The sequence below is a fragment of the Chinchilla lanigera genome, unplaced genomic scaffold (genome assembly GCF_000276665.1).
Source record: "Chinchilla lanigera isolate Chin_1 unplaced genomic scaffold, ChiLan1.0 scaffold00055, whole genome shotgun sequence".
In the NCBI taxonomy this organism is placed as follows: domain Eukaryota; kingdom Metazoa; phylum Chordata; class Mammalia; order Rodentia; family Chinchillidae; genus Chinchilla; species Chinchilla lanigera.
Genome location: NW_004955456.1, coordinates 15,329,138 through 15,356,666, shown reverse-complemented (window position 1 = coordinate 15,356,666; position 27,529 = coordinate 15,329,138). Strand labels below are relative to the sequence as shown.

Below are 27,529 nucleotides of genomic sequence, written 5' to 3'. Positions count from 1 at the left end.
ACAAAAGGCCCTAGGTTCCCCCAAATGAGCAAGCCTACCTCCCACACCCCAAAGGAATAAGGTTAATTAAATGAGATACCTTCTTAGGGCCTTTGTTTTATTCCAGTGTATGTGATTGATAGTCTCCAATCTAAACTAAACCGGGATACAGCTTTTAGGGAACTGTTTTATGAATGAGATCTGTCACACCAGCAACCTGATGCTTTTACAGGGAAGGGAGTTAGGGCTTATCTTAACCCTGCTTGCCTCTTCCTCTCCCGACTCCTTTCCTGTCCCTCCTCTTTTTTTTCTTCTTTGAGCAATATATTCCAGCTTTAGGTGTTTGCAGGAAATATAATGGTAGGTGAAATAGAGGTGCTATTTGATAAAGGATGTCATACCTTTCTGTTTGACTCTCAGCTCTTTGGAATTGTGGGTGATTTTGCCATGCGCATTTGACAGTGGGTTCTCTGTTGTTATTGTTGTTGTTGTTTTCAGCACTACAGACTGATCCTTCTTTATGTTTTGATTTTGAAATAGAGTCTCACCAAGTTGCCCAGGCTATGCTTGAATTTGTGCTCCTCCTGCCTCAGCCTGCCAAATAGCTGGATTGTAGGCATGAGGACCATACCTAGCAGTCAGCCTTTGAGACAAATGCCCGTGTGTTTGGTGATAGTTATTTGGGCAGCACACATCTTCCACAGGCAAAGGCTTCATGGATAGAAATCTTGACTTTTGAGATGATTGGGTTTTTTCTGTTAATACCCTGTAGTGGTATTGTCTGTAACTAGAGGACTGATTAATTGGTTTGCTGTCCCTAGCCAGTTGAAACTGTCCAAGATCTCTTCCTTTCACCTGGATAATCGACCTGTCGTCCTGATTGTTGCACAGTTGCCAGTCTTCCCTGGCCAGGGTTCCAGTCTTTCAAACGAAGTTCACAGTCAGCACAGTACTATCCACACCTCATGCTGCATTCTCTAACCTTTAAATAGACAGGGAGGCAGGCTTCCAAGTGGAGATGTTTCTTCCTGCCTAATGTGACAAGTGCTCAAGCACAGTGCCATTCATGGAGGATAATTCCATGTTCATAATTAATGAAATAACCCAACTGCAATGACAGGGCTGCTATTTTTGATAACTCTCTGTTCTTTGGTTTTCTCCCGCAACACTTGAATATAGAGGCAGTATAATTAGTCAGTCACCTGCATTATACTCACCATGGCATAGAAAATAATGCTACCAATAGCTTCAATTTAAAATAGGTATTTATAAGAAAGGCCAGCTAAAAGAATGCCAATCTCCTATAGAGAGAAATTATATTTTCTAAAGATGTCTTAAAGATTAGTACTTCCCACTGCACTGGGCAAGTAAGCAAGTGTGTTAGAATCACCTGGGAGTCTTTTTGCAAACTCACATGATTCTACCTGCTGGCCCCCACCTCCTGAGACTCTGATAGGTTGTGTTAAGCTACTATGGGAATTTGCTGTGTTCCTTAGCTATAGGGGCAGGAAAAAGACTAATAACCACTTCTTCGCCTCCTGTAAGCCCTTGAATTCCAGATGGGTTCCATATTCCCTGAGGCCCCACCTCAGGATCCCATAACTTGTATCTCCCAGCAGTGTGGCTCTGAGGCCTGCTGTCACTCTGTGCTTATGCTGCCTTCCACGAGGTCCTAACCAGCAGGCACAGAACTCTCAGTGCATAAAGCTCTAGTGACACTCACTCTGTGAGTGGGCAGGGTGATCATCGTGGTCTCCAGTGACATCAGGCCCAGAGGTGTCCAGCCTGTAGCTATAGCAAGAGGCACAGCCCTGGCCTGAAACTGTGACCTCTACATGTCCTACCACCCTATTGTCACTGTGAGCCAGTGGACAGAAGGAACGGGAACCTGACCTCCAGAGTGGCCCATACAGGTAATGACGTCAGGCATCCAGGGTCATACAGAGCCCAGGACACACAGCTGTAGTAACAGCATTGTTCTGGTTGAGCCTCAAAGATACCATGAGTAGGTCCAGGAGAGGAAGGAGCAAGAAGAAAGGCCAGCATGGCCCCTGAATGGGAAGCAGAAGCCAGTCTGCTAGGCAGAGTGAGGTAGGGTGAGAAATGAGGTGGCCTTTCATTGGCAGGAGGAGGTCATAAGCAGGTTCCTATAAAATCCCTGTAAATCATTTGGCATCTCTGGCAGTGCTTTAAGGGAGCTAATTGTGCATGGGCACCCATGGTGAATCCACTAGACCCATTCATTCAGTGAATCCAAAGAGTTCACACTGTCACCAGCATAACAGCATACATGATATGCCACATGGCAACTTAAATATTAAATCAGGTCCCTCCTGGGGTCTGTGATTATTCCATTCTCCAAAGAGTTGGCTCCTGTCAACCCAGTGCCCAGGGCACAGCTTCTGGAAGGTAGAGGCCGCCCATGTCGTGTTTGCTGTGCAGTGTCCTTCCTCTCTGCCAGAGCCATGCTTGATAGCCCTGTTACTCTGTCTGCTCTAGCTCAGTCTGTTTGGGCACCAGGACCCCACTTCATGGAAGAGAATGAGTACCCCACTTCATGGGGGCCCTTCAGTACAGCCATCAGTCCTCCATCCTCTGGCCTTTGGGGGCTCTCTTTCTACCCTGTGTTCTCAGCATCCCTTCAGCATGTGTAGAATGCCCACCACAGTGTTTCAGTGGATCCACAACTGGGACTTCCTCACTGTCTAGGCATCAGGGTATCCCTGAGTTCTTCCCCCAAGCCCAGTATCAGCAGATCCCAAATTTACATAATTGCTGCCTCTCCCCAAGGAACCATAGGATAGATGTATATGTCGGGGGAGGCTCCCCATTCATAGATAAGGAGGTACAAGCTGCCTGGGCCTGGACCCCAGAGTCAGTATTAACTAGAGGCCGAGCAGGGATCCAGGGAGGCCAAGGGGTCCACCCCAGCCTGAACCAGTAGGTCTCTGGTGGCACTGCTGAGAGTCAACCTTCTCTTCTGTATTACAGACTCCTCCTCGCCCCAGGGTGGCCCCAAAAACCCAGCCTTTCCACAGATCTTGGCATTGGTTTAACATGCCAGAGGTGTAGTGCTTGCAGCCTTCAAACACCAAGGACCATGTTTTCCAACCTGAGAAAGATAGGTGTCTTTTATAAATTGAGTGTCCTAGCTTGCTGTATACCAAAATACCTGCTATTGTACCTTTAATTTATGATTTAAGCTTTAGCTGAGATTTTTAAGACTTCAAAGAGACAATTTCTCTAGCGGTTGAGGAAGTGTCTGAATACCTTCAAGGTTCCCAAAACCACAGGTAAACTTGACTGCAGCATAGACACAGTCATGGTGAGTGGCGTTTGGCATGATCCCACATGTGCTTGCCACTGCCCTTTGAAAACTCACCTTAGTTTGGTCTCCCCGTACTTTTAAATGAGCAGCTTGATTTTTCATACTCAAGACACTAGGTTCATCACCCACGCTCACACACATCTGTCTCTGAAAACTGCATGTAAGACACCTAACCTCTCACACATCATGGCTCAGCAGCATAGCACATGGCACATATCAGTGATTGCAGCAGTGACAGGGTTGCGACTGGCTGCTACTGCTGCCCACATTGGTAGGGAGGATCCGGTAAATCACTAGCCCAGGAAAGGGGCCAAATTCAAAATTCAGTGCACAGTTTCTACTTGAGTATTGCTTTCACAACATTATTGATCTAACCACAGAAATTCAGGGCTGTCTGTGTATTTTTTGGGAAGATATCCCAGTCCCCAGATCCTGCTTCTGTGGCATTGGCCTTAGCTCTTTTCCTGCCCATTAGCATTTATCAGCAGGAGCAGTGCCTCTATGGGTCCACTGCAACCCCATGCCGCAAGACTTGCAGAAACACCTGATGTGTGCCCACACCTCCTCCAATGCAGCTTTGAGATGTGGCGCCCACAGTGGGTCACTTTTAAGGACACTGCCCTGGAGCCAGATTGAAGTGCTCTACAAGTTAGGACAGGCATCATGGGCATCTTCCACCAAGCTTCCCTGCAGCTTGTTTGCCCAATACAAAAACTGTCACAGAGGGTCAGTCCCAAAAGAGGTGTTGGGGACTTTTTAACTGTTCAGCTATATCTCACCCACCCTCCGTACTGGGATTGAACTCAGAGACTTCATGCTCACTGAACTACATCCCCAGCCCCTTTTATTTTGAGACAAAGTCTTACTAAGTTGCCCAGGCTGGGCTTGAACTTGGGGTCCTCCTGCCTCTACCTCTCAGAGTGCCGAGATGACAGGCATGCATCACTGTGCCCCACTGCTCTTTAGCCTCCCAGCCATGCTGCAGGTAATGTTCTGCAAGGGAGGGAGGAAGGCACATTCGAGCTTCCCGCTAGTCAACTGTAGGGAAGAGAATGAAATAATCACTTCTTTCGGAGTACCTTCAGAGAATCTTTTGTGGGAAAATGAGTGCTTACTACCCTTCATTTGATTATGACTGAGAAAACCATTATAATATATAAAGTTGGCAAGAGATCTTAAAAAGGAATAAGGCAGAGCAATTTTATACCACAGAAAATACACACACATGAAATTGCCAGCAGAGGCAGTGGCAGATGGCTGGGCCAGTGTCATTTACAGAGCACTTGCATTTTCAAAACAGCAGGTAGAGTCAGAGAGCATCAAGACTGACAGCCACTGGGTATCTCCTGCCTACACTAGAATGTTCTGAAGCATCTTAAACTGTAGTCTTAGTTATACCTGAGCAAGCAAAACATAAAATGACCCTTGGAAACCCTGTAGATGGGAAGGGGCTGATGGCTCAAGCCACAGATTTATTCACCTTGAGCTTAGAAACCCTGCCTTGTCCTCACAGTTTACATCAAACGGCGTTGTTTAACTCCCCCTTTCGGGGAGGCCAGAAGCAAAGCAGTCCAAAAGCACCTTTTTAGGACACAGCTCGACTAATGCCCTACACCAACTGCTCTCGGCAACCAGAAATTCCCAGCAAGCTCAGACTATTCTGCACTACCTGAGAACATCATCACACTCTGGGAAAGTATTGCCACTCCCTGTGAGCACCGTGGGGATCAGAAGTCTCTGTCAGGCTGGGCACTCCCCAAATACCAGTAACCATGGCTCTGGAAACACAAATACTTTCTTCTTAATGCCTTAATAGCAACACTCAACAGCAAAGGGCTCATGCATCTCTTTAGTAGGGGTCCCCTAGAAGGTGTAGACAGCAAGCCTAACACCTTTTATGAAGTACCACACACAACTTTCTCTGTACCAAGTGAATATCTCAGTTTTAACTTGCTGTTTTCTGATATTTCATGAAAAGTGGAATTTCCCTTGTTCTGTTTGCCACTGTTGTGAAGCTTTTCCCTCCCACTTCTGTTGCATTTTACATTTAAATCTTGGTTGCTCAGAGTGCTACCATACTCATGGGCCAGGCCAGAACAGGGAGGTAAAAAGTGGCACCCACATTGCCAGTTTCCTCTCTCCACATTGGGCGGGTATCATACAGGGAACATGGTCAACAAAGTCCATCAACCTCTTTTCAGACATGGCCACTAACATTCCTCTCTGTTTTTAGCAACTGGAAGAAAAACTCAAAGGACAGGCTGACTATGAAGAGGTGAAGAAAGAGCTGAAGTAAGTCTGGAGATGCCTGCGGCCCTTCAAATGCTGGGAAGATCATCTGCCAGCAGATGCCAAGCGGTGTTGGGGCAGCCCTAGGCCCTGGAATTCTGCCTCTGTGGTGCCCGGGTTGCCCAGTGCTGGAGTGTTTGCGCTCGTACCTCTCCTGGAATTCTTTGGCCTTTTTATGAGACTTTGTGCATTTAAAAGTATCCCAGCATGCAGAGTCAGGGGAAATACTGCCATTACAGGAATTGTAAATAAGAGCCTGTTTTTTAGGTGTAAAAACTCCAGAGAGAAGCAGAGCCATCTGCACTTACACCCCGCTCTCCCAAACTCATTCCCCCTTCATGAGGCCACAGCTGAAAGCTGGTCATCCTCCAGAGCTAGTGCTACTTTCTCGTATTTAGAAGTTTCTTCTCAGGCCCAGCTGCTTCCTGGCCCCTTACCTTTGACTTCTCCCCCAAGCCCATCCTTGCTGTTGTCCCCACAAGGCCATCACACTCCAGGCTCACTGATACTCCCCCATATGGCCCATGGCAGCTCTTCCACAGTACATGAGAGTCACCTTGACCTTCTGCCTGACCGTCCTTGGCCTCCCTTTGGCTGTACTTTCCCTTCCCAAGTTATCCTGCAGTGTGTCCCCCAGACACTGTAGGGGCCTGTGCCCCGAGCTCTTCTAGCGAGAGGTCTTCTGTGGCCTCTTCTATCCTCTCCCCCCCACTGCACCTAAAGGGGCCAGCTCATGCAGCAGTCTGCCTTGCCTAGAGCCACTCCTGGTCTTGGGCTCCACCTCCAGGAAACCAGGGATATTTTGGATTTGGGGGGATTTTTTTGTCTTTGTTTTAGAAGATTTGCATATACATAATGTGATATATTGGGGATAGAACCCAAATCTAAACACAAAATTTATTTGTTTCATACGCGTCTTCTACACATAATCTGAAAGGTAATTTTAGGCAGTATTTTTAATAATTTTTTATATGAAGCAAAGTTTCATAGTGTGGAATTTTCCACTGTGGTATCATACTGACACTCAAAAAGTTTTGATTTTCAGATTTCGGATGCTTAACCTGTACAGACTCATTCAACCTCTCATTGCATCATCCTAAAGAAAATCCCAAATGAGGGACAAGAATATAGTTGCAAACAATGTAAATTATTCTTTAAAAAAGGATGTTTATCCAGAGAGCTCCTGGCCTCTCCAGGGTAATATGAAAAACCCAGGGCTCTCACATGGTTTACCCACATTGGCCTCTACTTTGTCCCTGTTTTTGTTAGTTGACACAATAGACACAATGCAAAGATGAAGACAAACTAGAGAGGCTAGTCCTTGTTCTTAGCCAAACCAGCGCAGCAGCTATGGGGGCTCCTTCACCTGTGGTAGCATCTTTATGCATCATCTTGTGGGCTTACAAAAAGGCCAGAGGCTGAAATCTCAGCTACAGAAATGCTAGGAGGGTCCACTTGACTTGGACCCTGCAAGCTGTAAACGTCCCTCTGGACCCAGCCCACCCAAGCCCCATTTTTCCCTGCATGGGATAATAAGGAGCACTGGGCAGCTCCTTAGGGCCCCACAGACTCATTTCCCCTATTTTCTCTGGTGCTGGCAGAAAGAAAGGACTGTCAGCAGCAAAAAGAACATGAAAAAACAGTGGTTTCAGAGGCCTGACCTCACCCAACTCCTGGCTTATTCAGACTGTCCAGAGCCTTGAGCAGCTGGGCTGTAGCCCATGCCTGCCCAAACAGAAACAGTGGGGAAAAGTGTTCATCCTTCCTCTGTCTTGATAGCTTCTCCCTAGATCTAGGGCTGAATGGTTTGCCTACCTGGCGTTAGAGCCATCTCTATATGGGATGTTGCTCTTTGCCTCTTCCTCCTGGACCCTGAATAGGTGCTGATTACCAAGGGAGAAGTACATGGCCATAGTAGAGAGTTGCCCTCTTTCTGGCATCTCTGGGAGAACTTTTTCATTCCCTTTTAAACTCCACAGATACATTCCACTTACAACAATGTGATGTCTGTATTAAACTTTAAAATTATACTTTGAACAGACCTGGTGTGATTCCATATGGAATGATTTACATGCTGGGCAAAAAAATCTTTTGCTAGCCAACTGCTAGTTGAATACTAGTTATTCTAAAGACATTATCAGATTAAAGCTCCTGCCAGGGAAGTTGTTAAAGTTGTCAGTTCCTCGGCTCTTGCAGAGCAGAAAATTGTAACATTAATGCTTATTAGCGTGGCTGTTATTAAAGGTCTAAGTAGAAAATCACTGCTCTGTCTTACTCTTTCAGTATCCTGAAGTCCATGGAGTTTGCACCATCAGAAGGAACTGGGACGCAGGTACACTCTCTCACCGTGTTCCTGGGGCAGTGGCAACAGCACTGCTGGTCCCCAGGGCCTACTTTTCCATCTCCACCTTTACATGGGACCTCTTGCTTATGCTTCTGAGTCTTCCTTCTAGGAGAACTTTTAACCCAGCAGAAGCAAATGATCTGTAATTAAACAGGCAAACTGTTAACTCAATTCCAGTAAAATTGTTTCACTTGGGCAGGCACTAAGACCATGAATAAAGAACAACTTCAGAGATTGGGGGTGCAGTTCAGCAGTAGAGCACATTTAGCATGTGCAAGTGCCCTGGCTTCAACTCCAACACCAAAAAACAAAGTAAAATTCAGGTTGTGTTCAAGATCAAAAAATAGATAGGCTTAGGAACATTAATTGTGCACCTCTTTGCTGGAAAAGCATTGGTGGCCAGTTTAATTACATTCTAAAGCCAGGCATGATGATGTGCACCTATATTCCTAGCTACTTGGGAGGCTGAGGCAAGAGAATCATATGAGCCCAGGAGTTCAAGGCAGCCCAGGCAATATAGTGAGACCCCACCTCTCATTTTTAAGTTTTTTTTTAATTAAAAACATTTACATCACTGGTGGAAATTTGCTTCCAACCCCCAAAAGGCAACTGACATCTTCCTGGAAAAAAAAAAAAAAAAAAAAAGATTGGTCCACAATTACTTTCTGACACAGGTTGGTAGCTTGGCAGCCTATCCTGTTGGCAAACAAGGGCCAAGCTTAGACTTGGGGACAGAATAGATAATAATTGTCTAGAAGCCATACAAGTCTTAAGAAGAAGGAAAAAATAATCTCAACTGAAATTAATTCTTTTTCAAAGGAATTTGAATGTTTTCCGAGAGCCCATTAAACATCCTTGAGGGAAATCAGCTCTCTGTGACAGAAAGTTGAGGCAGGAAAGCAGGCAGACAGGGAGATGTGGTAGGTGATGGCCACCCCACCATGAACCTGTGGTGAGTCCTCCTCTGCCCCATCTAGGATGCGGCCAAGCCCCTGGAGGTGCTGCTGCTGGAGAAGAACCGCTCACTGCAGTCCGAGAACGCTGCACTGCGCATCTCCAACAGCGACCTGAGCGGTAGGTGGACAAGTGTCGTGTGCCATGCTTGGTTCGCTTCCAGGGGTCAAGGAAGAGGAGGGTGACTTGTGAGTCTGGGCTCATGCATGGCGGGAGCACCGCCGGTTGACGAGGACCGTGACTAACCTTGAGTGTTCCGTGACCCCCTCTTCACTGCTCTGCCCCCCCACCCTGAGACAAGATGCGCGCACCCTGCAGTGAGTCTGCAGAGGTTCCAGGAGGGACAACCCAAGGATGTTGGCTTTCCAGTCATTTGTAGTTGTGCTGTGGACAGGCCAGGAGCAGAAAGTCAGCCTGGCCCTTCTCTAGAGTGTCTCTGGGAGCTGCTTACAGGGGTTGCCTGCCCTCCCAGGCTCAGGGTGCTTTTCTTCCTTTGTCAGGTTTTCCTTGGGGACATGTCCCCCGTCCTTAACCTTTCTTTGCTCATCCCAAAACGGTGGCGTCACTGACTGCTTCTGGTTTGGCAGCTGGTAAACTGCGTTAACGGTGTTGCATTTCTAAAACGTGTGCGCCTTCAATCACATGGACTCGGTGCGGTACCTTCGCCTCAGGGCAGGTGTGGGGAGCAACCCCACTGGTCCCCAAATGTCAGTGTTTGCTGCTCCTCAGGCAGGGCCCTCTGGTGATAGCTCAAATGCTAGAGGACCCACACAAAGCCCACAACCTGTCGACTCTTCCCTGTGTGTGTTACCAGATCTTTGAACCTTTGTCAAAGGGGATTCTCCAGGCTGCGACATACAAGAAAGGTGCAAACACGAATGCATGTGGCTTGTTTTGGGGGGCCTTGTTTGGCTGATTGACAAATTCAATCGAAAAACAAACCAACCCACCTCATTGGCCCTTGTAAAATCTGCACTTTTATTTTTTTCCCTTTTGCGGGGCAAACTTACTTTGCATTCTGATCTTGGTATTTTTTCCCCTTTGGAATCCCCCATAATGCATTCTGTTTGCCCTTCCTTGTAGGGTCAGCCAGGAGAAAAGGGAAAGACCAACCTGAGAGTCGGCGCCCTGGACCCTTGCCGGCCTCCCCTCCTCCTCAGTTGCCCCGCAACACGGGGGAGCAGGCTTCCAATACTAATGGTACACACCAGTTCTCACCAGCGGGGTTAAGTCAAGACTTTTTCAGCTCATCCCTGGCAAGCCCCAGCCTACCCCTGGCTTCTACAGGAAAATTTGCACTAAACTCTCTCCTCCAGCGACAGCTAATGCACTCCTTCTACTCCAAGGCCATGCAGGAAGCAGGAAGCACAAGCATGATTTTTTCAACAGGTCCCTACAGCACAAATTCCATATCTTCCCCAACTCCATTACAACAAAGCCCAGATGTAAATGGCATGGCCCCATCTCCCAGCCAGTCCGAAAGTGCTGGGAGCATCTCTGAGGGCGAGGAGATAGACACTGCAGAAATCGCCCGGCAGGTCAAAGAGCAGCTGATCAAGCACAATATCGGACAGCGCATTTTTGGACATTATGTCTTGGGACTGTCACAAGGGTCTGTGAGCGAGATCCTGGCCCGGCCGAAGCCCTGGAATAAACTGACAGTTCGTGGTAAAGAGCCATTCCACAAGATGAAGCAGTTCCTCTCGGATGAGCAGAACATCTTGGCCCTGCGCAGCATCCAAGGCAGACAGAGAGGTAAGAGACGCCCTCAGGTTGGCGCCAGCGTGTGAGTGTCTCGCAAGGCCGTGTTTGTGTGTGTGTGTGTGTGTGCGCACACGCACGTGCATGTATGACAAAACATCTGTACATCACATCAGGTAAAATTCTCTTTGGTTGTATCATTTCTAGAGCTTAAGGATTAAGCAGCATGAGCTGCAGCCTTTAGATTTGGGGGAGCTGGCCTGGGGAACTTGTTCTGTTCCTTGCACTTAGGGAATTCAAGATCTCTGCTATGTGTTGAATTAGAGGGAATTGCATTATGCACAGCATCCTGGCATGTTTAGGATCCCCTGGGCCCAACTGGCCTGAGTGCTGGCCTCATGTTGAAAGTGGCCCTGAGGTACCAACTAGCCCCGTAGCAGCAGCATTGACTAGGCTCCATCCCCATGCAGTGCTGGTTCTGCAGAGCAAGCCTTTCAAAGCTGCCTCCTCTCCTCCCCTGACCTCTCAGAGAGGATGTCTTGTGGTTACCTTAACTCATTTATGTTCCATCAGTGATTTTTTTTTTCTTTAGCACTATTAGCAAAACACACCTGCCTTGAGTAAGATACGTGAAATATCTATTCAAACACCCTTCCAACTCCACCCTCCATAAAAAGATCAAAAGTCAGCCATATCCACAATATAAAGAATTTCTGCTCTCTTTAGGAACAGAGGACCCACATGCCAAGTCAGCAGTGATTCAGAGAGGGAATTTTGTGAGCCACATTTCATACGTACATTTGAAATTTAGACCCAGACAGAGAATGGATACTTTCAGTGTTCCAAATGGCATCAATTTGCACCAAGAAGAACGCAGAGCGTTTTATGGTGATGTTAACTGAAATTGAATGTCTTTGGATGATTAATGGGAGCTTCATTCTGGGGGCTGGCAGATGATTTGCTTGGAGACAGCTCTCCCTCCCTGCGACCCTCTTGGTAGCAGTGATGGTAGGCCACTGTTTAGGTTTGTCCAATCTCCTCTTGCAGTAGAGCCACAGCCTCTGCAGACCAGTCAGCCAGGGAAGGGCCTCTCTGAAGTTTCTAGGAGCTCCAAGTTGTACAGGAAGCCCTGAGCCCTTTCTTTAGCATCAGGCGGCTCAGATTTCATGTCACACAGCCCATATCGTTGACGCCACCATTCCCCTGATTGTTTTGTTCTTACCACACTTGTTTTTCAACAGAGAATCCAGGCCAGAGCCTGAACAGACTATTTCAGGAAGTACCGAAACGAAGAAATGGGTCTGAAGGTATGTTGCAGGCAGGTGTTTTTCTTTGCAGTCAGTAACCTAGGAAGCAGCATGTCATTAGCTGTGTTTTTTGGGTTAAAACTGTGCAGTATGATTCTGGCCTGGAACCTGATGGAAAAACAGAGCTAGTAAGTATAAAACAAAGCACGGGTTCAAGGATGCCCAGCCCCTTCCCCCTGAGCTGCCTATACTCTACTGAGTGCAGACCAAGCGCAAGAAGGTGTCCTTGAGATTAGTCCCTAAACACAGATCCCATTCCAATTACACTATGCCTGTTTTCTCAGAAGCAGATGAAAAAATAAGTTATTGCTCTGAGAAAAATCAAGTTACCAAGTCAAACCAGATACTGCTGCTTCCTCAAACTTTTAACTCTAAAATATGTCAAAGTTCCCCCAAGTGGACAGATTACGAATACAGTCAGCTTCCCTGCAATATCCTTGGCAGGCCAACCACACTCCTTGGAGTTTCATCTCTAATGGGGCTTCATCTCAGTAGTTTCCTTATTTAAACAGTTTCACGTGGCGCTTCCTATTAAGGTAGTGAAAAATTAAAATATCTGGACAGCTTCCAGAAAGAACTGGGGCCAGCCCCTGAGCCCTGGTAACTTCAGAGCGTCTGCACACGTGGCTGCTCTGCAGAACACCACCATGTGACCCTAAGAATGGGTTCTTGTTCTTTAGAGATCCCTGCAGGCTTCTCTCCTTGTTTGTAAATTTCAAAAAGAGAGTATGTAGCATAGATCCTAAAAAAAAATTAAGTTCAACCTGGTGTGTCTTGATCTGGTATACTCAGATGATTGATGAAGGATCAATCTCAGCCCTTTGCCTCCCTTCCCATTTTTCCTCCTTGGGAAAAATAAATGTACAGAGCCTAAATATAGTCCTGAGCCAAAGCAGTTGTTGAAGATACATCTAAATGACTCATGGCCTTTAAATCTGCCCTTTTCTGGACTGCATTAAATGATTTGTCCCCCCTGGTACTAACCCACAAACAATACCAGCTCAGGTGAATGTGCAAGCCAGTCCTGCTGGCCAAGTAACATAGACTGTGAGGCAGGTTCAGCAGGAAGCCTCCTGCATGGTGTTCAGGTACCTGCTGTGAAAGTGCTGGCTCATGGGAGGCCGCACCTACCTCCTTATACCACTGACCTCAGCTCCGGGCCATTTATCAAAGTGATGTCTTCATATGACATTGATTTTGTTACCCAAAGTTTGATTTGATATCATCGCTGTGACTTTTTCCCACAGGTAACATCACCACACGGATCCGAGCCTCAGAGACGGGTTCTGATGAAGCAATCAAGTCCATCCTGGAACAAGCCAAGAGGGAGCTCCAAGTTCAGAAAACTGGTATAGCTTATACTTCTTTCAAGCTTAATTAAAAGAATTGTCATGAACGTTGTGGACAGCAGTGATTAAATTTTAAACAGTAGTGAGTATTTAGGTATATTAGGTACATTTAGAGGAGAGCAGATTTGTGTAATCTGTCTTGCTATTATTAGTTACCACTCTTAATGTCATTCCTCAGCAACAACTCAAAAATGTTACCTGGGCCTTAGAATCTCCTTAAATAAGTGGGTAGTTTGTGTCAATTATCCTTTTTAAAATACAATGCAGGCTTTTGTTTTTTAGTTATTATCATACTTGACCAAATGCAAAAAGAATGTGCAAAAACTAAACCCTTATCAGGTACATGGTGGAAACGTATAAGGCTAGTGGGAGCAGGCAGCTTCTGTGAATAGGTGTCCACCTTTGCTCCCTGCTTCTGTATCCAGGGCTCTCTGAGAGCCACATTTTCCAGAGGACAGGGTCTCTGATTCACCTTTTCTCTGAATGAGCTTTGGTAGGGAAGAGCACCAAGCAGATCAGACCGCTGCTGCAGGAGAGGAGACTGAAGGTACCTCCTCCTGGTGTTAAGCCTGCCCTGTGGCCATGAAGCGCTGCTTTGCAGAGCACCTCCCCTACAGACCTAGTCACAGGGTGCTGCTGACCTACAGGAAGCAACCATGACAGCTGAGCATGGGCCACCAGCTGGCTACTCAACTGGTTGCTCAATCTCCTCCTAGCACAGTGCTCATTTAGTAGGTTAGTTCATGCTGCCTCTGGGGACCAGGCCTGGGCTGGTCATTTCCACTACCTCATTCAGCTCAAACTGAGTCCTCATATCCCAGAAGACAGGTTTGGTCACCTGTTATTTCTGATTACCCAACTCAGTCTCAGTTTTAAAATAATTTGCCCAAACTCATTAGGTGGCAGTGGAAACCCTGGTCTCCTATCTCCAGTGCCAGCACTTCCTCCTCTGGTGCTATCTGCTTCCTTGTAAAGGTTCCAGAGAGGTAGGACATCATCTCGATGGGGCTGAGGCTAGACTAGGAACAGACCCCTTAACCCAGTGTGGTTCTTGTTCTCCCTGGTCAGAGTTAAAATTGAAGCCCATATGTCCCCATGTGGCAAGACAACCAGCATGCTTAATAAGGCACCCCTGGCAGGGACTGAGAGGAAAGACCGACTGTGAGGTAAGACACCCTTCATGGGCCACTTCCTAGCTGAACTGTGGTTCATTTGTCTGACACACTGTGAGGGCTGCTGAACTATAGGAAGGGCCCTGTCTTATATAGAAGCTACTTAGGCAATGTACAGATGTTTCTGTTTGCAGCATTTTTAGGCATCCTTAAAAGCAGATTAGTGAGCCAACTCGTAGGATTTCCTTTCCTAGACATGAAAGTATATGATTTGGGGAACAAGGTGCAGAACCAGGGAGCCATGAACTTCCGAAATGTCAGATCCAGTACCCCTGAAAGAGCACTCCACATAGTGGCTCTCTCAGCTAGAAACATACTCCATGGTCACCAGGAGCTGGTAGGAAATGCAGACGCTAGCCAGCCCCACACCTCCTTAAGCGACATGCAGGTCAGGTCCTGGTTAACCTTTGATCTGATCCATCAGCCGTCCTCCTTTTACAGATAGAAAAGCTGAAGCCCAGCAGTGCCCTAGGTTCCTGAACCCTACTGTCACTCCCCTTCCCCTCTGCCAGTGAGGCCCACTCCTGCTGGCCACACCACAGGTATAAACAGCATGAGTGCTCCAATAATAGCTACTGATCCCTGGGATGCTCTAGCCTCTTGTTACATTCCAGAAAAGCACAAGAATTGTGGAAGATATCACAGGAGATTTATTGTCAAATTTAACATTCTCCACAAAAGAAGCCCAGGGGGCAGTATCCCTGAGTGTTTCCATACCTCACCTTGGTCACACTCCATGATAAGAAATCCAGCAGGTGTGGAACAGCCCAGTGGGCCATCAGGCAGGGGCCTCAGTCCTGTGTGCCTGCTGCTCAGACAGGATGTACAGATGTTTCAGTGATGGGGGAAAGGCTGAGATAATAGCACAGAATGGTTCTCCTAAATGACCTATGCTGTGCGGTGGGGTAAAGTAGAATGAAGTATAGTCACACCTCAACCTCTCCCTGTGTTTGCTCCATGCAACAGAGCCGGCCCAGCCATCTTCTGCATCCAGCAGTGGGAATTCCGATGATGCCATCCGCTCCATCCTGCAGCAAGCCCGCCGGGAGATGGAAGCCCAGCAGGCTGCCCTTGACCCTGCCTTAAAACCAGCCCCACTGTCCCAGCCTGACCTCGCCCTCCTGACCCCCAAGCTCCTGTCTGCCTCACCTATGCCCACCGTATCCAGTTATTCTCCTCTCGCCATCTCCCTGAAGAAAACACCGTCAGCCCCTGAGGCCAGTGCCTCAGCCCTGCCCAACACCCCGGCCCTCAAAAAAGAGGCCCAGGACGTGCCCACCCTGGACCCACAGGGTACCACAGACGCTGCACAAGGGGTCCTGAGGCACGTGAAGAACGAGCTGGGCCGTGGGGGCGGATGGAAGGACCACTGGTGGAGCCCTGCGCAGCCTGAGAGGAGAAACCCCACCTCTTCTGAAGAGACAAAGGTTGAAGAGGCTACAGGGGGGAAAGAAAAGGGTGGCAGTGGCAGCCAGCCACGGGCCGAGCGCAGTCAGCTCCAAGGACCCTCGTCAGAGTACTGGAAAGAATGGCCCAATGCTGAGTCTCCATACTCCCAGAGCTCAGAGCTGAGCCTGACTGGAGCCAGCCGCAGTGAAACACCCCAGAACAGCCCTCTGCCTTCCTCCCCAATTGTGCCCATGGCAAAGCCCACCAAGCCTTCCGTCCCTCCACTGACCCCTGAACAGTATGAGATCTACATGTATCAAGAGGTGGACACCATCGAGCTCACCCGGCAGGTTAAAGAGAAGCTGGCCAAGAACGGCATTTGCCAGAGGATCTTCGGAGAAAAGGTAAGGATATTTGTTCAGGACTTGCATTAGCATCTCTTCTCGAGGTTTAGGACTGAGTATTCATCCTAGGAGACTTGACCAGCATCCATTTTAACTGACCCAAATGCATTATGTGTCATTGATTCCCAATTCCACAGAGGCCACCAGCTCCCTGGTCCCATTTGCTAAGCCCCATGGCAAACCAGGTTCTGGGCATGACTTCTCTCCTTGTGCTCTCCTTTGGATCTCTCAGCTATACCGGGGGATGCCTCATAAAGTGACCACATGACAGATAAGGAACCAAGGCTCAAGGAAGTTAACTGCTTGCCTCAGGCTGTCACGTGACTCTGTCCAGCCTCCACTGCCAAGTGAAACCAAGAGGCACCCCCCCCCCCCGCAAGGCTGTTTTGGGCATAAAAAGGTCTGATCTGATGGCATAAAGAGACAACCAGCCTATAGAAAACCAAAGTGGACTTGATAGAAAAGCTACCCCAGGGCTGGGGATGTAGCTCAGTGGCACAAGCACCTGCCTGGCAAATGTAAGGTCCTGAGTTTGATTCCTGATACCAAAAAAGGAAAAAAAAAAAGCTACCCCAAACCCAACTGTTCCTTCCCAGTACAACTCAGAAAATATTTGGATATTTTCCAAAGCAACAGCCCAGCACACACACCTGGTGAGAGCTGCCATTTCCATGCCATCTCTCCCCAGCTCTTGAAAGTGTGATAGTTCTTGGATAAGCTTCCAGACCTTTCTGTTCTTGGCACTTCCTTGATGACAGATTCTGGGTAATGGGGATTTGCTATGCCTGTAAAATCTAAAATAAACATAACGCCCTAGTATCATTTTAGATTGGGTAATGAATTGCTGAACATAGTGAGAAGTGCACCACTCCCCTGGGAGGCAGCCTTCCCAGAGGGCACGTGGTTGCATCTACAGTGGCCCTAGGGACCCTTATGGCACCCTCTACCCCACTTCCCTGCCCAGCTTCTGGCTCTGTGCTTGCCATGCACTCTGCTATCAACCTTAGTATCTGATTGTGAACCCTTTGTCTTGATTTTGCAAAAGGTGATAGAGGTACTATAAGCAAGGGTGGGAATTTAAAGTCCCTTGAGATTTCTAGTTCAGCATTGTAAAAATATCACTTGAGAACATTTAAATAGACGTTTGTGCTCAAGCCTTAAATTTAGCAGAGACTTAATAGCATTGCACTTGTTTGGCCCATGAGTGTAGTTTATTCTGGAACTTGAGAATGTCTCAGAAGAGTGATGGGATGCAGCCCCTAAATATCTCTGGGCTGCATCTGTGTCCTGGGTGGGGTGTGTGGGCCTATACATATGTATGGCCATATGCAAGCATCAGAAGCCTCAGGGTGTGCATGCAACTTGTCGATCATCTCCAGCTGAATATTACTCCCACATTGGCTCCTGGTCCCTACCAGCTCACCTCTGGGTTGAGTGTGATCACAAAGTTTTCATGGCTTGTTGTCAGCAAAGAAGTCCAGCTTCCCATGCCTCTCAGAGTTCCCCCACTCCTGCATCTTGAGGGCTTCAGGGCCCAGCACCCCAGCCTTTCCTGGTACCTAGGCAAAGAGGAGGAAGTTTCCCATTGCTTCCTCCTCAGCTGTTAGGATAATCACCCCACAGCTTTGGCAGGACCCAGACCCTGGGAAGGAGCTCCGCCTCTCCCTGGGAGCTACAAGCTAAGCCTATACATGACTTGTCCAAGACCCCATCCAATACCGGGCTGTCAGTGATCTTGTAAAACTTATTCATGCCCAAGCTGTCATAGTCCCCCAAGATGTGATTTCCCAGGCTCCATATGTACCCTCCTCTCTTACATACCCCCACACAACCATGAGTGCCTCACTAAGGTACCTTGTGACATCATGCTAATACATGGGTACTGACTATGTTTCTCTGGGTACCACTTTAGGTGCTGGGCCTGTCCCAGGGCAGCGTCAGTGACATGCTATCCCGGCCAAAGCCATGGAGCAAGCTAACCCAGAAAGGCCGAGAGCCCTTCATCCGGATGCAGCTTTGGCTAAACGGCGAGCTGGGCCAGGGAGTGCTGCCTGTACAGGGACAGCCACAAGGGCCAGGTGAGGTCACCTCTGCCCTCCCCCAGCTGTTTCAGAGAGGGAGGAGGAATCTGGTCAGGAAGAGGCACCCTCCTCCAGCTGCTGACCACCCCAGGAAGCTGAGAACTGCCCCTTCCTTCCACAACCTGTCACCATGGGAGTGACGTTTAGTTTTTAAGAGCAAGAACACTGTGCCTGGCTAATTTTATAGACAGCAGAAAATGAGTTACCAATTAAGAAAATGCTGTTTATACATAAATATAGGTAAAAGTCAAGTAGCTAAATCAGGAAATCAGGAAGGAAAGCCAGCCAAAGACAGAAGTGAAAGTGTCACAGGCTCTGGCTTCTACCTGCTCTCAGTCCAGGCCTGTGTGGGAAGCCTCTTCCAGGCCTGGATGACCTCATCCCATCCTGGTCCTGGCCTGCCTATGAGCAGCAGAAAACCTCCCCCTTCCTCACCTCCCTCCTGATCCTTGTACATCATTTAATTAGAAAACCCTGAGCCCTGGACTGCTTCCTCATTTAACTTTGCCTTTTTCTTCTCTAGTCCTCCATTCAGTGACTTCGCTGCAAGACCCTCTACAGCAGGGCTGTGTGAGCTCAGGTAAGTAGCCCACTTCTGCTGGTTTGTGTGAAATATCTCACTGCTTTTCATGGTCCCCTTCCTCGGGTCTGGACCAAGAGACTGAAACATCCTTTGATCTAGATCTCTTGAGCTGGAAGTAAGCTCACATGTCCCTAACCGTGGCCACTATCCCTACCGTGCTGCATTTTGAGAGTGTCATGTTAAATGGAGTCATACAAAAAATGACCTTCAGAGATTGGCTTTTTTCTCTTGGGATAATGTCCTTGAGGTCCATTCAACTCATTGCATGTAGCAAATTTGTTCCTTGGCTTGAATGCTTAGCGCCACATGGTAGAGAGCTACCACTGTTCATACTGCTTTTATTGACCGGCATTGTGGTTATTTCTGGATCTTGGCCATTACAAATAAAGTTTCAATAAATAGTAAGAAGAAAGAAGGGATATGGTATGCTAATGGCAAACTGGATCCCTCAAGGACTTCCCTTTTAATGGTGAGCGAGAGAATCCATAGCTGAGTGGGGAGATTGCTGTGTCATTCATGGGATCGTTGGATCCCATCATTATCTATTGGCTTCTAGGCGCAGAGTCCTGAGTTTGGGGCTGGGGACTGAATTAAGGTTGGATTTCATGCTCAGGGGCTTCTGTTCTCAAAGGGCAGGGACAAGGCCCAGTAAGGTTGTGGGGGATGTCTCATCTAACTGGAAGGCCTCCTATGAATGAGAGGATGGGAGAAGCAGGAGGATGAGGAGTAGAGAAAAAAAACCTAGGAATACTCCCCGGTGATTTAATGGAGAGCCAGTGGTGCTGAGGAAAGGGGCCAAGGTTGGGATGGAGCCTGGGCACAGGTGGGAGAGGCCAGCAGGTGGTGAGGCTGAAAAGCATGGCCACTGCCTGTTGGTCCCAGAGAACCCAAGGCCTCAGAGATCTCCCATCTGGCCTATTATCTCTGCCCAGGACGCCTGACCACACTAACCACAGCCACTGCTCCTGGATGCCCCCCCCCACTCTGCCCCTTGTGTCCCTCTGCCCACTCCCACTGCTCTCAGCCCACAGTCGTAATGGAGCTTTTCTGTTGCAGCTTCCTGGAACAGCCGGCATCATGAGCCTTCTTCCTTTTTCCTTTCTTTATTTTTCTAAACATGTTGATTAGTCTCCATATTCCATTGATTCATTGAAAACACAAACAAAGCTAAGTGAGGAGTGTGAAGCCTGCCAGCTTGCTAAAAGGTTTACAAGGGGACACATGTGCATGAGGGAACAGCTGGTCGGTAGTGGCAGTGGCAACGGCTGCTGCTGTTCCAAGATCCTAAACACACACAGATGCAGCAAGAGCACAGTGGAAGCACCCAGTTGAGGTTTTTGTGGGTTTTGGATGTTCTGATTTGGTTTTGTCTAGCAGAGGGGATAGTAGGCCATACCCACCTGTATCTAAACAGCCAAGTTCAGTGCCCAGCCACCTGAAGAGTCAGTGTGATTCCTGCCTACCTCGTCTCTGGGTCAGTCAATTTAACCAGCAAATTCAGAGACCTCTGCAGCACTGGCCCAGCCTGCAGATCCAGGAAAGGAAATAACGAACTTGGTTAGTTGTACTATTTTGTGACTGTTTTTGTGGAAAACTAGGCGTTCCTTCTGCTCTCATGGGAAAATGGACTCCCTCACACTCATGAGAGCATTTACTGCCCCATCAGGGGCAAAACTGAGTTTGGCAAGACAGACCAGACACTTACTAGATCAAAACCTCTTGCTCCCAAGTAAAATACAAAGTCTCCCTCAGTTTCAGGTTTCTTTCAATCCATGCCAAAGCCATCTCTACAATCTGACACAGCCTCAAAGAATGGCTTTGTTTTATCATAGCAGATCACCACCACTGTGCTAGAATGTTCATACAACAGTCATATTTCCCACCTGGGGAAAACACACTAAGAGAAATGCAAATGATATTTGTGTGGCAGGGGGTGTAGCTCAGGGGTAGAGCATTGCTTCGCAAATGATACTTGCAAAATACTGTATTACTTTATAGAATAAAGTAAAAAAGTAAAGTCCTTTAAAACTCTGGGGTTACCTGCAGATTGCAGGGGGAGGGAAGGAGACAGGAATCTTTGGCAGAAAACAGATCATAGAGGCAGCATGTGGAACCCATCCTGTCTCACCCCAAGAAGGAAACCCAGCTGGAAGCCTCAACATTTCACTGCCTATCAGCAATATGGAGACCCTGGAAAAGCAGGAATTACGGCAGCTAGAGGGGAAATATTTCTTACGTTACAGGAAGATACTAATATTTTATTTTATATATATATATGTATATATATATAATTTATGGTAGCTGAGCAGAATTGTACCTCTGACCAGGAAGACTGTAAGAATGAAAGAATCCTATGGTGGCAAGATTAAGAGTGGTGGTTTTCCTTGTTTAACATTTATCAGTTATCTTTTTAAGAGTGTTTCTTAAAGTAACTATGTTTATAGTGTATGGAATTTATATTCAAAAAAGAATTAGTGCCAAGCGTGCTGGCACATGCCTATAATCCCTGCAGTCTGGGAGGCTGAGGCAAGAGGATCACGAGATTGAGCCCAGCCCGGGCAACTGAGCAAGACTTTGTCTTAAAACAAAACGAGCTGGCTCAGTGCAAAGGCCTGCCTCGGTTCAGTTCTCTGGTACTGCAAAAAAAATGGTTTTGTTTTGGTGGTATTAGTAAATCCTTAGGATGAGTGACTATAGGAGGTTCTAGAACTGTCCTTGGCAGTATATAGAAAAAGGAACTCTCAGCATTGCTTCCCCAGAAGGCAAAGGAGAAAGCCTCAGAGATTCCCATGGGATTCTGAAGCCCTGCTTTTCTCACTGTGGCCCCTGGACTCAGAAAGATCATCTGTCCCTGGCAGTGGCTCCATCAGGGCTGCCCAGAGCCCCCAGCAAGGTAGACTTGATAGCTGCAGGATGATGCTTCCAGCCTCAGCCGAGGTTGTTCCTGGGCCATGTTGGTATATACTCTGAGCCTGAGGATCCAGGCCCTCCTGGGTATGCAAGGACTTTAGAAGACCTGCTTCTGTCCCTTAGCCAGCTGAGCCCTACAGCGAGAGCTCTGGTCTCCCAGCAGAGCTCTCAGGGCATAATGGGAGGGCCTTGTTGCCATGGTGACCGGGTGCGACACTCACCTAAGGCCAGACTGCAGACTGGAGAGCCACTTCCTCACTAAAGAACTCCTACCTTCCTCTGTCCAGTTCTACTGCCCCTCAGGTCCCCATGCTCCTTTGAGACTTCTAGTGTCAGCCTGACTGGTCATATCAGGAGAGAGAAATCCAAGTCATGGTGCATCCTCACTTGTTCCCTTGCAGTGGGTATGATTATTCCAGAACATTCCTCTGAGAACTGGGGCATCTTCTGATCATCAGGGTCAACAGCCTTGGGCATCAAGGAGATCTGATGCTATTTTCACCCACCAGTGTCACTAGGGACCTATGGGAGGTTGTCAAGGCCTCACTGAAGAGGGAAGTGATCAATGGGCTCCATGCCCATCATATGAGGACTTTACAGGGAAATGAGAGAGAACAAATCTTCAGATCAGTTACCAGTTGGTATATTTCCTGAGAATCTTAGTTTTCTACAAACATTATCAGCTTCTTTAAAAGCTTCCATTACTTGTAGCTATAGGGAGTGTGTACAACAGGGTAGTCTTCGATCCAAGAGAGAGAACTTCACTTGGACACATGGTGCCAGGTGGCCTTCGGGAACAAAGGCTCTGAGGCCCCCTTCTACGTCTCCCATTCCCATACCTCCCTCATAGGAAGGCCTCTTCTGCTCAGCAGTTCAAGTATCCAGGGACAGAAAAGCTGGCATAGGAAAAGGAGAAGAGAGCTGGTAGAAACTGGTCTTCTAAGAGTGTAGCCTGCGTATCTGTTAAGCTTTATTTTCAGGTTTGGTTTTGTTTTGTATTTTGCTTTTTGTGGTACTGAGATGAACCCAGGGCCTCTGTGCTGAAATACATCCCCATCCCTTTTTTGGTTTTGATTTTGAGACATGGGGTCTTTCTAAGTTGCCCAGGCTAGGCTTGAACTTGTGATCTTCATACCTCAGCCTCCCAGACACTGTCATACCTAATAGCTAAGAAAATTTTTTTAAAAGGAAGCAAACCATGAGCTATAATGAAGGTATGCATGTATGTGTATGAGAGAAAGAGCAGGTACTCAGGTAGGTAGATAGGCTCTACTAACCATAATCTTTTATTCTTTTTATTCCTTAAGACTCATTTCCATTCACAGTTCTTTTGCCATGTTAGTTATTCTGTTATAGAGAACTAATAGGGAAGAGTTGCCTACACCCCCTGCTCAAGGACTTGTTAGCATGGCAGCATTGTTGACTGCGGGTAACAAGCTGTTAAGGCTTCAGCTTTTGCACCCGCTTCCCATGCAGCCCTACAAGCTGCACACACAAAAGGATGGTGGATTAGGCAATAGACATCTAGCTCTTTCCCAGCACCCTAGTCAGGAGCTATGGGTGCCAAGTCTCGTCCACCGTGAAGAATTCCACAGTTCCATGTTGCCGTTGTCCATCAGTAGAGGACCAGCTGCCTCTTAGAGAAGACAGCTGGTATAGGCGGCCTTGCTGTAGGTGGTCTAAAGAGCACCCCACCCACGAAAATCTCCTGGCACTGGTTAGAGTTGGCAGAACTCTTCATTGAGGGACTTAGTCTGGATTTTCGGTTTTTTCTTCTCTTTGATAGAACTGAATCAGTGAAAGGAACTTGGTTCTCTCCACACAGAATGATCCTAACCCGTTGGAGTAGTTGAAAAGATTTGTATATAACCAGCTTACATATAGCCAGAGACAAGATCAAATATAAAAGAGAGCAAGGTGTTGGCAAACACCTATATTCCTAGCACTCTGGGAGGCTGAGGCAAGAAGGTTGAAAGTTCAAGCGCAGCCTGGGCAAGTTAGCAACATTGTGAGACACTGTCTGAAAATTTTAAACATTTTTTTTATCATTTAAAAGAAAAGAAAAAGGCCTGGGCATGTAGCTCAGTGAAAAGGCCTTGGGTTCAATCCACAGTGCTGTCAACATACACATGCGTGCATGCAGGAAAGATGGAAAGTTGCATATAGACGGGCAGATGGTGACTGTATCACTCTACCTGGGATGTCAGCCTGCAGATACTGACCTTGAATGAGTCAGCATGTTCATTTCTTTCCTTTTTAGTGGTAACCTTACCGGGACATTGTCATTTTATCAAGGGTGGCATAGTAAAGGAATTTTCTACTTTAAGGCCAGAAAAGTCAGGTATCTGGGTTCAGGCACAACCTACCTACCTGGTGACCCTCATCAAGCATATGTGGGTTCAGGGATATGGGGAGTCCCCACATAGAGGGAGCTAAGAGGAGGCATTGTGCAGATTCCTAAAGCTATACAGGTGTCCTGGGTCCTCCTATACCCCTAACCCTGGCACAGGACAACCCTAGGCCTCTGCTCCTAGAGAAGGATGTGTCATTCACTGCACCAGAGAGGACAGAAGCAGTAGCCCAGAGTCAGAGTTTGTTTGACTGCTTCTGTCTTTTAATTATGATTTCTGGGACTTTGAATGAGTGAACTGTACTGTGGTTACAGTTTGCACACAGTTGTTTTGTTTGGTTGGTTGGTTGGTTGGTTGGTTGGTTTTTTTGGAGACAGGCTCTTGCTGGCTTTGAATTCACTGTGTAGCCCAGGCTGGCCTTCAACTCATGGCAGTCCTCTTCCCTCAGCCTCCTTAGTGCTAGGATTACAGATGTGTACCACCACACTCAGTATACACTCTTTTTAAGAAATCAGAGCTGGGCATGGCACACACTTCTAGTCCCAGCACTCTAGGAGGCTGACACAGAGGGATTATGTGTTCAAGCCCAGACTGGGCAACTTAGCAATATAGCAAGACCTTGTTTCAGAATAAAAAAGGTCTGAAGGTATAGCTCACTGTGAAAGCCCTGGGTTCAGTCCCCAGCAGCACACACACACAAATGAGTCACCCGCCCCAGAGGCCCAGTTCCCAGTTGCTCACGTGTTGTACAAGACATTCATGCTCTGAGCATGAAGGCCTTGGGATGGTGTTCTTTGCTCTTTGCAGGATGCTATAGTTCACAGAGATTTTCCTCACATAAGGGACCTCCTCTTTACAGCTATGGGGGAGTCCTTCTTTGGCCACCCCATGCTTTATTTAAACAGTCATCACTAAGAGATACTTAGGCTGATTTTCTTAGGCAGTGAGTTCCTAGGACCCATATGGGAGCAGCAGGAGATGCAGTAGGCTCAGAATCAGTACCTTTGTCTCTATGGCCGCGGGCAAGCACTCAGTCTCTCTGTACCTCAGTTTCTTCTATCAAAAGAGAAGAAGAGGCTGTAGGGGGATTTAAATAGTTTACCAATAGAAATTTCCAGAATAGTGTGCTGGCACAGATTATGCACCCTCTAAATGTTGGATTTTCTGCCATTAAACAGTGTGGCCATCACTTGTCTTTGTGCTGATAGCTTAGACTAACATAAGTGTACAAGTGAAATGTTAGATATGCAGCTTTAAAACAACTTCCTCTGGAGGCCTGCTGGCTCCTTTGGTGCAGATCCTTGAGTTGAAGCATTGCCGATGGCTATAGTTTGCTTCAGGGTGACCTTGGTGCAGTTCTCCAGAGACAGCTTCTAGGAAATAATGCCGTTCCATCTCTGGAAGTTACCTGTCCATCCATCTCCCTTAAAGTTGACCCAGAAGCTTTCAAAGTGAGACTAAGAGCAGGGCTATTGCTTATGGTAGAGCTCTTGCCTACACACCAGAGGCCCTGGGTTCCATCCCCAGCATCCGACCCTTCTACCCCCACCATGCCCACGCAAAAAAGGAGAGTAAGACAATATATAGCTTATGGGTTATCACTCAGGCCTGGAAGAGCAAACTAGTCTGAAACAGGTGGCTACTGACAAGGGTAAGAAGTGACAGCCACCTATGCTCTTGGTTGCTTTGCCAGGACCCCTATAGTGGCACTGCCCAGCTTTACTTTGACAGAAGCCCAGAGGACCTGGGCTCAGCCTCTGGCCAGTCTCTCTGTCCTCTGTAGGCCTATTTTGGAAAGCTGAATTTACAGTGCACTGGGCTTTCAGTGCAAGAGGCAGAAGTAGGTCATAGGAGCAAACAAGGACTTCAGCTTTCAGTGGTGCTGTTGTAGGGAAGTATGAAAAAGCTGAAGTGCTTAAAACTCCTCAGGTAATTTTAGAAAAGGCAGTGAGAATAAAAAAGGAGAGATGCACACGTTTGCATCTTTTATGTGCCACACACAGTACTGATGTCTTTAATCCTTAACTAATAATGGATTACAGGTTGAGAAAAGCAAGCCTCAGGTGGGAGCGGGTCTGCCCCCACAAGGAGGTGAAGGGAGCATGTATGATCTTGGGGTCCTTGTGGCCACAGAAGTGTCTGCAGGAGCAAGTGCCAGGGTCCCCCAGGATAAAGAACAAAATTATATTCAGATCATAAATAGACAAAATAAAAAATCTTATCCATGAAAAAACAAGCAGTTAATAGAAAAAGAAATGTGTCTAGAGATGTATCCCTGTGGGTAGCTGGGGGTATAGCTCAGTAGCAGAGGGCTTGCCTAGCATGCTTGAGGCCCTCAGTTCAATTCCCTACACTGCACATAAAGGGGCAGGGAGACCCCCATAAGCAGTAGCCAGGAAGCTAAACAACAGAGAGAAAGGGCACCATCAGCAAATCAGTGACAACATTATACCAGACTTTTGAAGTTTGGCAGTAGGAAGTTTAAAATGTATGTGGGCTGTGATGAAAAAGCCATGCTTCTTTGAAACCCCTTCTCTAAATTCAGTGAAAATATACACAGTAATCTGAGGTCCTTTTTCTTGCTAAGGACAGGCCTGCCCATCAGCTGTCATGTCATCCCTGCCCCATGCTGATCGCCATCGGACCATGCTCAGGTCCCCTTGAGGAGTAAGGAGTACCCTTCAGCACTCTCCTGTGTGGGTCAAAAGATAACCAGGAGTGTCCCTCTCTGGCCTCATCTTGATGTTGCATTTGTTCTTCCCTTTAGAACCGGGTTCCTAAATATAGCCCTAGTCTGAATTGGCAGATGTTGGGTTTGTCCTTTACATAAGGGCCAAAATTAGTCTGTCATTTGGCACCTAAATAAAGCAGTCAAACTGCCTTTGTACCAACTTTGCAATTAGAAGAGGCTGAAGTTGCAGCATTTTGTTTGATAAGGCAACTCATACAAAAGCAAGGGCCACAGCTCTGAAGCCAGATGACCAAAGAGCAAGGCCCCACAAGGTTTGGAAGGGACACTCTTTGTGATTAGACCTTCTCCTTCCTGAGTTAAGGTCAGGTTTGTCTCACATGGGTGAGAATACCTCACACAAGTGGAAAGGAGAATCGATACTCCCCAGAAATAATACTTGTAGAGAACAGCAAAGGTGACACAGAATTTGCAGAAAAAGAAAAATCCACCCAGAGTCCCTGGAGATGGGTTAGTGGAGAGACTCCCCAGGGACTGCAGAAAGATGTTATAATCAATTACCACATCATAACACTGATGTATGATAATTACTGAGTGTTTCTCCTGAGATAGCACAGCATTTGGCTGGGATGCGGTTCTTTCATGGTCCACTGCCTGATTAATATGCAAATAATAGGCTGATTGCATGATGAATGCAGA

At 47.4% G+C, this 27,529-nt stretch overlaps 1 protein-coding gene and 1 long non-coding RNA gene across 3 annotated transcripts in view; one reads left to right on the top strand and one right to left on the bottom strand.

The window, feature by feature from the left end:
* Positions 1 to 27,529, top strand: part of Cux1 (cut-like homeobox 1) — a gene marked incomplete in the record, with an annotated part of 344,274 nt that overhangs the window by 280,169 nt on the left and 36,576 nt on the right. The window contains 9 exon segments of the mRNA XM_013520550.1: positions 5,541 to 5,599; positions 7,880 to 7,928; positions 8,918 to 9,014; positions 9,978 to 10,649; positions 11,837 to 11,902; positions 13,150 to 13,251; positions 15,390 to 16,216; positions 18,129 to 18,294; positions 18,821 to 18,877. Coding sequence (XP_013376004.1) covers positions 5,541 to 5,599; positions 7,880 to 7,928; positions 8,918 to 9,014; positions 9,978 to 10,649; positions 11,837 to 11,902; positions 13,150 to 13,251; positions 15,390 to 16,216; positions 18,129 to 18,294; positions 18,821 to 18,877 — 2,095 coding nt within the window.
* Positions 11,923 to 18,025, bottom strand: LOC102018570. Of its 2 annotated transcripts, XR_001236342.1 has the most exons (6): positions 17,936 to 18,025; positions 17,640 to 17,775; positions 16,867 to 17,010; positions 15,146 to 15,231; positions 13,034 to 13,211; positions 11,923 to 12,010 (listed from the first exon to the last, which is right to left on the bottom strand). It is a non-coding gene; the product is annotated as an uncharacterized LOC102018570 (long non-coding RNA). The 2 variants fall into 2 exon arrangements; XR_001236341.1 differs by lacking the exon at positions 15,146 to 15,231.